The following is a 12,418-nucleotide window of genomic DNA, read 5'->3' on the forward strand; positions in this document are numbered from 1 at the left end:
TGTTTATTTTGACGAGACTACGGCATGCGTGAATGAGGGGAGGACTATGCTTACTGCTAATTGTCTGTATAGTCAAATTATAGCAAAAACTAGGCAAGAAAAAAGATGAAGTCGAGTATGAAGAAGGACGGAAAACTGCGTCGGTTGGGGGGAGAGTAACGGTTCATCGAGCTATTGACGAACGCCGACTGACCGCTATTCAAAAGCCGACGGACGGCGGACGGCGATTGCTGACCGATTACTAGATGCTAGCTACCGTCATGACGTGTTTATACACTGCTCCCATTTTACATTTGATAGTTTTATTAGTATCAATGCTGAGGCAGGTGGGAGCTCGGTTGGTACAGTTTTTGAACACAATGATAAGAACTAATGATCGGTAGCTTCAGTAATCTAGATAGTGATTTTAATTATAACAAAAAATACAACAAAAGCTAAATAGGAAACATCAAAAAACTATTTTCAATATAAGTCGGTTTAGTCAAAGAGTCGAGAAGTACAGTAACCCTTCCCTCCCAAAAGAAACACTGACAGACAAACAAACCGTTGGTGTGGCTTGAAATATATATGCAAAATATCATGTGGGCGGAGTCGCCTTTTTTAGCGACATGTACACAAACGCCAAACTCGGACAGTAAAACTGGGGAGAAAAGAGGGAAAAAATGGGAGGATTGATAGCGGTATCAAAACAAACATTTGCATTTCAACAGTCTCTTTTTTACCTTTTTACATTTTGACAACAATGTTTGAAGGGGTTGAAACTTGGTAACTGATAAGTATGCTTTGGAGTGTTCATGAGTCAGGAGGCTCAGAACATGGGCAATTAGAAAGTTGAACAAAAGTCACAGGTAGTGTAAACCTTAGAATGGTAACTCACTGATAGAAGAGCACAGAAAATTTGTGGAAATCAACAAAAAAAAAGTTCCAACATTGACATTCTGCGACATTTAGCAATAAACAGTCGTTTTACAGGAGAGAAAGTTTTTGATCTGTGTAGACAATAAGCCAGAGGATCAGCCGAATGCGTCTCCTTTCCGTCAACAGAAAGCGTTAAAGACAAATAAATAACAACAAAACGTTTCCAATTTCGCAGTGGAAACGACTGAAAATGTCATAAGGACTGCGACTCGTCCTTTTCTCACCATGGGTTACGGTATCATTCACTGTTTTTCGGAAAAGAGAAAAATACTCACATTTTTGGTGGTCGTCATGTTTGATAATGTAGTTATGAGAATATGCTGGTGATTCTTGAGAACTGATTTTGGTTCATATACTATTCAGAGGTATTGGTTCGGAACGACAAAAACAGGTTATGTATTTGGTATTCTGAATATTGTCCGTAAGAACTGCCTAAGCCGTTTTGGCCGCTCAACGTGCGGATTACAGTGTACCAATACATATTGCTATGTGACTCTCCTGCCTCTCTCTGTATATTTCCTGCATAATTATTCATGGAACGTGTAGGTTGGAAGCGACGATGATGTATCGTTTGTACCTTTGCGGGGGACAATAACCTGACAATATGAGTTTCTATTCAATCTGATTGTGACTCATATACAATCATCAAAAACGTTTATCAATTTGTTCCACAACAGTCTTCCGCAATTTAAGACTTTTTGTGTTCGAAATGATCGGAATTTCATTTCGATTACATTTTCTCGTTAGGCATACAAAGAGAGTATTTATATTCAAATCAATTTTTTTGAAAACGAAGAATAGATGGAGACGATTTATTTTATTTGCACAGACTGAGAAATCAAAGTTTTGCCGAAAGTCTCAAATAGTCAGACAGTGGGGTTGGCGCTCCAAGATGTTCGGAAAAAAATTTGACTGTCCGTTCCCAAACTTCGAACTCACTTTTTCCATGAAGACTCGTCTCTCCACCATAAGTTTGGAACAGGCCTAAAATCAAAAACAGGGTTAAAATTGACTTGGTGTCAAATTAAAATTGATAAACAAGTTAATGAACATGAAACTCACCCGCTATATTTGAGTACACCATCGGGTGATGTGGAAAACACGGTGGATCCAATAAGTGACCACCCGGGACAAAGTCAACGTCAACTATTCTTCCAAGTTTCCTCAATCTTTCAGAAAGTCGATTAGTTGAACGAACAGTTGGAACACTCAAATCATCCAAAGCAGACTGAAAACCAGTTATTAAAAAAAGAAAGATTCATTCAACTCACCACAAATCGAAATGCAGTATCTTTAGTAGAATTTTCGAACTGGAATTCCGCTCCATCTTCCAATGTGATATTTTTCACCATATCTGTATATACCATTAGATCATTCAGGAATCTCACATGTCCTCCGTTTGGTGAAAATCTGGAAGAAACCTTGAATAACCATGTTCACCAAATAACTGAAAACCTACATTCCAATCGGTGGACGTTCTCCATTTACTCGAATATGAGAAAACTCGTCCATTGCAAAACTTCCATTGATGGAACACACAGCTTTGATCTGGAAAAGCTGGTGGGTACTTTTATGACATTATATATATATATCAACCTTCGGAAATTTGGTTGCTAGATACATCACAAGTGTACCCCCAAACGATACTCCTTGAAACCCAATTCTCTCTGACGTATATGGCAGAGACGTGATGTAGTTGATAGCATCCTGAAATTAGAACTATAAAAATTTATTGCGTTTGAAAACAAACACCTCAAAATACTGTAAATCCACGGACAATAAGTCATCTGTCAGATTTTTGAATTTGAAGAAGGCCAAACACAATACGACAAGTCCTCGACTTGCAAGTGCAGCCCCCTAAATATTACTGATTATTCGTCATTTAAAATAAATCTCACTTTTTGTTCATTTAGCCCACCACCAGTTCCAGAAATGTCGATAATCGTCGGGAAAGGTCCAACTCCAGGAGGTTTGAAAATACTTCCGGTAATTTTTGGGTTTCTACTTTGGTCCAACAAACTACTTGTTTCAATTTTATTGATTTCATGACCGTTATGAGCATCATTGTCACTTGGATAGGTTTCTTCAATCTCAATCCGCTCAACTAATGGATGCCTCAACCTCCGTTTGAACACCTTCTTGCTAACCAGTTGTTCCTGGCTATCGGTAACGCTGAAATATTGAAAATTGGTTAACATTTTTTAAACAAAAAACTATTTTTTCCCACATATATCGATTTCTCACTTCAAATAAGTCGAAACTTACATCAATTGATACTCAAAATCCACCGGCGGAGTGCAATTAAAATATCCTCCATATCGTACACTTTCAGTTGGTTCAACACTTTCGAACAATCCTCGCTCGTTGACACCACAATATGTTCCACGTATTGGTGCATCCCTTCTCAAGTCAATTCTTCCGGATACACTTGCTTTGAAGACTCCGAATGACCGGTAAGTTCCAGTTTTATGTATTAATCTGAAATAATTCTTGTTTCCCAAGATTTTTCTTTGGATTTGGATGAAAAGTTTAACTGAAAACCCAGAAAAAAAAAACAATAATAAATAAATTATTCTCACGACAAAAGTCCGCAAACACTATAGCAATGTGCATGAATTGACGACAATGTGCACCAAGAAATAGATTTACGCGGGCGTAATTTTCAGAAGAATTTGGCTGTTTTTAGAGAGCTAATCGTTCAAATCGGAATAATTCAGTTTGAGAAAAAATCAAAGGACTTACCTCAACTCAATTTTGTACAATTTCTGAAACTCCAATCCGTTAACAACGATGGAAATTCTTTCGTGAACCAATGAGTCACTAGGGATCACATTAATTTCTGGCAACATGGTCCGATGTCAACATGAAACTGGAATACATAGATTATTTGAAAAGAACGTGAATGCAATGATAACATGAACCAAGTGTAGTTTTATCAGTATCACTCTAGCCTGGGACCACGTGATTAACAGTATAGCGGCATGCATTGGGAAATGTGAACCGTCTTGGTTGGGTCCTATTTGCACTAATAAGAAAATAAAAGAAAAATTACTCAGAAAACTTGCAATGATGGAGTTTGCTGCAACTGTCAGTGATCTCATACTGTTACCATATTGAAAATTGTTGATGATCTCATAAGTGAAACAGGAAATGACGTATATTCTGCTACTCAGTTCGGTACAGTGTAGTACAAATCAAAACATCAAACAGTTGATAATCAAAGCAACTTTATTAAAGAATCAATATTAAAAAAGGAAGAAAATTGAAAAATGGGACAAGATAAATCGGGGAAACAACCAAATGCAGTGAAAATAACTATGATGTGGGGGGGGGGGGCGGTGAGGACACAATGAGTCAAAGAAAAACCAGGGAATTTTGCCTAAATGATTTCAAGTGTAAAACAGAAAAAAACAACAACCAATTGAGGAGAGAAGAGAAACTTTGATGAACGTACCCAAAATCGTTACAAATGTAAGAAACTCCAATAGAAAAGGCAACGTGAAGCCAAACACAGAGAAAGAAAAGCAACGGATATGGAATGACGAACTTAAGAAAGAATAGTTAACTGTCAAACGTTCTAACTATGCAAAAACGTGTAAATGCAAGCAGTGTTTGATTATTTTTGATTATTTGAGACAGGGGAGAAAAGAAGACGGTTATAATGCTAGAACCTGAGGAGAAATGCAATGTCCGTCAAAACGAAACGTGGCAAAACGGCTCATGAGATGATTGGGGGTTGGGGGAAAACAGAAGAGCAACAAAAAGGGAATCCGTGAGGCGTGTCGTGTGTTGAGAATCGATTAGCGGCGAAGTTATGATCTATTGGTTATTCTTGAGCGATCTCAGAGGAATCTAAATTAGTAAAACATCAATTTATCACTCTCATTCTCAGATGAACATACATGTTCATCATTCTCTTCTTCCTCTTCGACAACTCCGTTTTGTTTTTGTTTGCGCTTTTCCTCTTCCAAATCTGAAAATTAGCTAATTAAGAAATGCAATGAATTTTTGAGACTGTTAAGAGTACGCAGAAACTTTAAAATCTTGTTTCTCAATACTCTCAACTTCTCAGCGCAGTATTCACAACGAACTAAAGATTTTGTTTGCTTATTCGGTCAGTTATTGCCACAAAAGGTTTATTCTGGATATGGTTTTCCTACTATTCCAGCACTCATGCATATTATCAAGACAATCACAACAAAGTATACTAGACACAATCACATCACGATGACTTTGTCACCTTGCAACAACTGATGTTGTTGTTTCAGAGACTGAATAGTTCTCTGATAATCAGTTAATGCCTCTTCAGACCTTTCGGTCAGAACAGACAGTTTGCCAGACATATTATCTTGGTCTTGCGACTGGAACATCACACCTGTAAATTTGAATTGAAGATTTCAATTCATTATTAATTTTTTTAGTTTTTTTTCTATTTCCCGATTATCTTTTGCCTACCAGCAGCATTTCCACGGCGCTTGAGAACGAATGGGATAGTGCAAGAGATCAATCCAGCGATCAAGATAACCATTCCTCCGAAGTAGAAAGCGGCATCATAACTTCCAGTAATATCGTAGACAAGTCCTTGAATTAGTAACCAAGATTTATATGAATTTGTTCAGTATGTATCTTACCGGCAAATGGGGATCCAGCAAGTGCGGCAATACCTCTTGCAACAACAAGAAGTCCGAAGGAGTTGGTGAGTTTCTCGAGTCCCATGAGATCAGCAAGAACAATTGAGGTCAAGCAGATGTAAGCCGCTGAAAACCATATCGGCGGTTATTGAAATATACAACTGATCACTTACAGATGATAAATCCAAAGAAGAAAGAGTAGAAGTATTGTCCTCCCATAGTACGAAGAAGCGGGCATGCAAGAGTGAGGAATCCGCAGATGACGAGGGAAAGATTGTTGATGGTGAGAGCAGTGAGGTACTTCTTGTCAGCGACCCATCCGAAGAAAACCCTGCCGACGGTGTTGGTGACACCGATGATTGGGACGAGGAACTTGGCTTGACTTGGATCGAGTTGCATGGATTCAGATAGATCCTTGAGGAACATGAATGGAATGTAGAATCCCATCATTCCCAGGAGGTTGGACAGGCACAGGATGAGCATAATAGGATCCTTGAGAAGCTCCAAATCAATCATTTCCGAGAAAGCATTGCGGATAGAGAGTGGGAGAATCTTGCAGCATCTGGAATAAAATCTAATTGATCTCTTGTGATGACTTGTTTTTTTTCTTTTTCTGTAGCTATTGAGAAAAATAACTCTCTGTGTTGTTCTTCTTTCTAAAATCAGAAATAAATGTGTTCGAAAAGAAACTGCAAAAAATTTAATCCCGTCATTGAATAGATACTAGCCAAATTCCACACAGACATATCACGTAGGTTTTAAAACAAGCTTATCATCTACACCTCTATCTAGATCATTAAGAACACAGCAGGATATATCTGCCGATAACGTTACTCAAACGTTTTGCCTTTCCTTTCGGAATATCATGACGCACCCATCATCCACAAACGGTTCAATCATTTCTTCCTCGTCTTCAGCTACTGGTCCTCCAATACGACTTCCTGCACGGCTCAAGTTCATCTGAGAAGCGGCTTGTCCGACAACAGATTTTGGGATGGAAAGAGTAGAGGCGCGGTAGTTGGTCATGTTTCCTCCCTCTTGCTTGAATTCCTTCAAGTTGCTGATGGATCCTCCGTAGAAGATATCCTGACGATTCAAAGGACGAGAGAACTCATTTGGATCCACTCCCTGGAAAAATATTTGACATTATGACTAGTCATACTGTAGTTTAAAACATACACTCATTGCAATACTGAGATTAGAAGCTCCTCCAGATTTGCTTAGCTTGCTCAGAGATTGAGCGTATGATCTAGCAGAAACACGGCTAAGACGGTTTTCAGCCAAGTTTCCACGAGAAGATTTCAAGTCGTGTTGAGATCCAGAGTTGCTAGTCATGGTATGCTTGCGGGATCGTGGGGCAGCATGGGTACGGTGTTTGTCAGTCTTTGGAGTCTCAGTCCCATCATCAATCTCATTGAGAACACTACGAAGACGTTGGACAGCTGGGTCTTGAGACAAATCTTCTGTAATAAAAATTTGTCGGTTGAAGTTTGGTTTTTCATTGCAAAAACGGAAAGCTATACTCATAAAAAGTTCATGATAAGTACTTTTATTATTTTTGCCTTTCAATTTGCGTTCGTAATAATTTTAATGGCGACAGTTTACAGTTTCCACTTCTTATCTGCATGTGCCTAAAATAATCTTACACCTCACCTTCCTGATTGGCACCACTGGCGGCCGATGTCGAACGGTTTACATGTGGACTCTCAACGACTTCATCGTCTTCTCCATCAGACACTTTCGAGAGAGCTTGACGGAGTGGTTCCATTTCTTGTTCACGTTGTTCATTGATATCGATCATTGGAAGAGGACGATAAAGGAATCCGAAGATAACACAGATGAAATTGAAGGCAGCCAAAATCCAAAGAGTCTTCTCCCATCCAAAGTCTGAAAAGAATAACGTAGAAAATCTAAAGTTTACTTAATATTATTTCTTACTTGCAATAGCATATTGACAGATAATTGGCATGACGAAGGTTCCAACTCCAGAACCAGCGACAGAGATACCGGTAGCCATAGCTCTCTTTGACTCGAAGTAGAATCCAACAACAACAATAGCTGGCAGGTAGATCATACCAAAACCAATTCCTCCAAGAACTCCATAGATGAGCATGAAGACGTAAATATTTGGAGCAGCTGGGGCGATAAGGAAAGCGACTCCAGAAATCAATGATCCGAGAATGACAACATATCTTGGCTCGTACTTGTTGCAGAGTCCTCCAACAATTGGTCCGACAAGCAAATAACTTCCAATGATAAGAGATCCAATGAGTGAGGTCAAGGCGTCCGATGACTAAAGTTACAGTTATTATTTTTTGATTGGTATGTTGGATAGCTCACCATGTATCTTTCCTTGTACGATTGTTTGAATTCCGAGAATGCTGTAGAGATACCGTCGACCACAAAGTTAGACATGAAAGCGGCGAAAACGATAACCCATCCATATCCTCCATCCGGAGCATGGGGTACCAAATGGGCTTCTACTGAAATGATAGATAAGCATTTCTGGAAAGAATAGAGAAATTCGGCACTTACCTTGTTGCGCACCCATGTTGATTGAAAACTGAGAAGAGAAAGTGGTGAGAGGCTCGTCGTTTAACAGAGAACCGTTGTCTTGGTCTTCTTCTTCTTCAAATGGTGGTTCTCCTGAAAGTGACCGATGAGTGAAACATAAATTCTCGCCTTTCTTAGTACGCTTCGAAGGTAATTAATCATTATGGCTGATCGTTATCAAAATAAAATATCTGTGGCTGCTTGCAGGTCTCTGTTGCGCCAAGACTGTTTCACACGCACGCCGTCGTCACCGATTGTCTCCATAGACATTGGAAGTTAATGAGAGAAATGAGAAGGAAGAGGAGAGGTGACGGTAAAAACCAAAAAATGAAAGAAAATAAATGGCATTGAATGGTTGATGGATGGATTTTCAACTATCCAAATGAATTCTCTCATTGCAACAGTAACACTGAATGAGACCGACTTGTTCTAATGATAGACTAAATTCTACAGTTGAGAATTCAAACTTTCTTCACGCCTATCATCACACTTTTACTGATTTGAAAAGTGTCAAAAAGTGGAATGAAGACCTATTCTAAACCCGTGCAAATTCAGAATTATCAGTTTTCTTGACTGCTTGCCCGCCTACAGTTTTACAACACCTTACGAAGCTGATAAATGGTGCCAACGTGACGCGATGGTCCAGACCAAGAAAAAGTGCAAACCTTGATAAGGTCAGCGTATCGGAAAGTATGTGATACCAGGTTGGAATGTGGAAGTTTAGACTACAAAAAAACTGGAGTTGGAAAAATAAATAAGATTGAGAGGGAGAAAAAAACAACTGGCCCTCCAGCTGGACACTCAAGGTCCCATTGACAGAGATTGTAAACCAACAATCAGTGGATATGATCAGCTGATCACTCCAGTTTGTTGATAGCTGCTGGACGGCAGATAGGCAAAAGAATAATGTCAAAAAGCCCGAGAATAGGAGAAAGATGAAGAGACAAAGAAGCGAGAATGTGTTCAACACGCCGTATTGTCGCCCTCGGTACACATTCTTAAAGCACTAATCCGCTTGAGGTGTTAGAATCAGTTGATTTTCACACTGAAACATCTACTTTAACTTCTTTTCGCTTTCTTTCAGTACTTTTCTTGAAAAAGAGAAAAGAAAAATGATGAGATCACTGACACATTTTGCTGGAGGGGGGAAAGTCTCAGAAAAAAATTGGAGAACATTGTTGTGTTTTTAAATAGAATAACTTGTTTTTGGAAACAAAATGTGACGTTTTCATGAAATGTGACATGTCGAAAGTAACAATAACTGATCATTGAATTGTTCTCGAGTTTCAACGAAATCGAGAAGCAATTGTTTATTTTATCTGAAAATAACAACAAAGTCAATGGCTGTTGACTAACTGAAATGTGAGGCAACTTAGGAAATTGAAAAAAAAACATAATGCAAAAGCTGAATAGAAATGAGATTATAGGGAAATGTTGCGTTTTTAGGCACAACTACTAATGATAATGAAAATTTTTGTATTGTCGTACACCCATCAATTTTGAATTTCTTGTCACGTAATGGACAGTATGGAAGCAGGAGCGATGGCGATCTTATCACTATTCTCTCATCAAGCACTTACTATCAAATTCATAATTAAGAACTTAATGAGTGTGTTGCAAACAAAAAAGAACTATCAGTCAATCAGATGTTGGTAACAAATGACAACATTTCAGTGAAAATTAATCAGAATCGAAGGAAATTTTTCCAGAAATGATAAGACACTGTCATGAAGGGGGAAAGGGTAAAGTTTGAAAAGAATGAAAGCTACGCACGTGCCTACTGCTCTTCGTGATACTTTTAATCACTTTCTTTTCTAAATTTGAAACTTCCAAAGAGAGGAGGGGTTTTTCACACTCCAAAGAGTCTTATTTTCATTAAAATCTGTGATAATGAGGATTATTCGAAAAACTAAAAGTTTCAGTTGAAATTTTGCTGACAATGTGTGGAAGTGCTTGAAGAATAGTGTGATTGTTAAAAATGGTAACAAAGAAGAAAGAAATCAAAAGATTGAAAAAAAATATTTTGAACTGAAATCAGTAATTTTGCCAATCTGCCACGCTCATTCAAAAAACAGTGGCTAACAATTTTTTCTCCAAGTCACACCACACAGTCTGATTACAATAGTCTCTCAATTTGATATTAGATCTTTCAACGTACCAGTCTTGGCGGATTTCTCCGACTTCGAAGGCGACGTTGGTTGCTCCTTATTGGGATCGTTGCCGTCCGGCATGGTTACCTGAAATTTGAGAAATTCGCTTATTGATAAAAACATAAAGGAAAACATGGAGATTTTGGAGCATAAAAATAAGATTAACTCAAATATACAAAATTGTGTTATTTGTTTTTGGGTAGTAATTTAGATATCTGGTAGTTAAATATGCAACCAAAATTAACGCATGTAGAAATTAAAAAAAAGATTTATCCACAAAGGTGTTAGATGAATGTTCCACAACTTAAACATTTTGTGACACGAGAACTGTCTAAAAGTTCATCTTCCGATCTCCGTTATCAAAAATTCATGAGAAGTATGGCTCTTCTGAAAGATATATCAAAACTTGAGTTCTGAGTTTTTTGCTCGCCAGACGTTTGTCATGATAATAAAAAAGGGTCGTCGCGCCTCCGTCAAAAAAAAATATTTCGAAGGCAAAAAAAACTAGGAATTTAAATTCAAACGCCTAATCCACCTGAACAAACAGATAGATAGGCAACGCGTGAACGAGCTCCATGCATTTTCTATTCAGAGGGAAGCAGAGAATTCAAGATTTATTGAGAAGATAGAAACGAAATAAGCAAAAAAGGAAAAAGGTGGTCAAGATCGGATGTGTACAAAGAGGGCCACCTCCGGAAGAAAACTCTCTAGTAATTTGACACCATTTTCATAACATAGCAAGTGAGAAAGGTGAAGCGAGAAAAGTGGAGGTGGGTCAATGATCAAACTTTTATTCGGATAGAACAATTTCGTAGATTTCAGAAATTCAAAAGAGTTCATCGTCCGTTTAAACAGCAAAAATCTTCTAATCCGTGAATCGGATGCTTTTTTGTTTATAGCGCATTCATGACTGAATTGATCTCTAGTTTCGCGATGTTTCCAAAAAAAAAAATGGTTACTCAGCAGAGTTGCAATATTGGACTACCAATTTCATAAAGAGTGATGCAAGAGGACTAAACAATGAGGTTGAATTAGATTATCTTTTTTTCCTCCCGCTGCTTTTCTTCTGCTTCAGCGAACATCAAAAACTGACGTCCATAAGCAGTATTTTTATAGAAAACATGCGCCAGAGAGAATATTCCGCATGTCCGAAAAAAGCGCGGGTGACACGAAGTTCAAAGATAATGCCTATGACAATGATGATTATATTTCAAAGACGCCTCAAATCCTCAGAGTAAACAAAAACAACATTGGCGTGGCGCACCACGTTTTCTTTACTTTCTCTTTGAGCTAATTGTTTGATACTGTTTTTTTTTGTTTTTGATAAACAATAACTGGTTTTCAGGATGAATTGAAAAATATTGACGAAACGATAAAAGCGGATTTTTAAAGCGGAAAATTATATCAAAATGATGTGAAATAAATGATAGTTGTACGTTTGGTCGTTTTTTGTGAAGATACCGTATAACTAATTTTCATATGTATGAATATTCTAGCGCCACCGCAATGCCAACAATAGATAGAGATGTGATGCGTGAGAGCACAATTTATACATATTCCACTCACATATTGGAAAACCGAGAATTCTAGAAACGCAATCTCTTTGATGAGATTGACCTATGGAACTGCTGGGTAATGGATATGGAGGATGGATGAATAGAGAAAGGGAAAAAAGCTATGAAAGTGACATCTCTGCTGGCCATGATTAGATTTTTCTCAAATCGAAACGCACATTGACAAACTGAATTTAAGTATACACGTCACTTGAAACGGATGAAATGGGATGGATTTGAATCAAATTGAACCACCAATACCAGCACAAAACATCAGGAAGACTGATTCAACACAATAGGGGTAGAATGAATGCTGCAGAAAGTCAGATACACGCGCGAGCATGTAAAGACACGCACCTGCGCAAATTGTGTGTGATTCATGGCGCCGTGACCCTCACTATGTTGTGAAACTTTCTATTGTCCGCGCAGACTGACGTTTTGCAATTTTTTGGAGACATGAGTGTCCAGCACCAATGTCTTCGTTTTTTTAGGAAGAAAAAAACAGCGAGAGCAAAAAAAGTCGATTGACTGAGTCTACATCCGGCTCAATTTGAACCTCAAAACCTCTAAATTCTGCTCCAAAATCTCATTTGTCGAAAGAAACTAGAAAGGA

At 38.2% G+C, this 12,418-nt stretch overlaps 3 protein-coding genes across 3 annotated transcripts; 1 reads left to right on the plus strand and 2 right to left on the minus strand.

Moving 5' to 3' along the window:
- Positions 1–1,756: 1,756 nt before the first annotated feature.
- On the minus strand, positions 1,757–3,767 carry GCK72_024333 (uncharacterized protein; the record flags this gene model as incomplete). Its single annotated transcript, XM_053735835.1, has 8 exons — positions 1,757–1,902; positions 1,981–2,146; positions 2,190–2,328; positions 2,378–2,466; positions 2,515–2,625; positions 2,817–3,090; positions 3,184–3,396; positions 3,661–3,767. 8 exons carry the CDS (start codon positions 3,765–3,767, stop codon positions 1,757–1,759), a joined length of 1,245 nt encoding a protein of 414 aa, XP_053579401.1.
- On the plus strand, positions 3,030–5,960 carry GCK72_024334 (uncharacterized protein; the record flags this gene model as incomplete). Its single annotated transcript, XM_053735836.1, has 4 exons — positions 3,030–3,084; positions 3,251–3,371; positions 5,538–5,614; positions 5,725–5,960. The coding sequence occupies 4 exons, from the start codon at positions 3,030–3,032 to the stop codon at positions 5,958–5,960; spliced, it is 489 nt and encodes a 162-aa protein (XP_053579402.1).
- GCK72_024335 (uncharacterized protein) lies at positions 4,776–10,333 on the minus strand (the record flags this gene model as incomplete). Its single annotated transcript, XM_053735837.1, has 12 exons — positions 4,776–4,891; positions 5,159–5,293; positions 5,374–5,499; positions 5,550–5,675; positions 5,723–6,111; positions 6,424–6,677; positions 6,729–7,012; positions 7,203–7,436; positions 7,488–7,842; positions 7,890–8,032; positions 8,085–8,195; positions 10,261–10,333. 12 exons carry the CDS (start codon positions 10,331–10,333, stop codon positions 4,776–4,778), a joined length of 2,346 nt encoding a protein of 781 aa, XP_053579403.1.
- Between the last annotated feature and the right edge of the window lie 2,085 nt (positions 10,334–12,418).

This window comes from Caenorhabditis remanei, chromosome X, assembly GCF_010183535.1.
Source record: "Caenorhabditis remanei strain PX506 chromosome X, whole genome shotgun sequence".
NCBI classification, from domain to species: domain Eukaryota; kingdom Metazoa; phylum Nematoda; class Chromadorea; order Rhabditida; family Rhabditidae; genus Caenorhabditis; species Caenorhabditis remanei.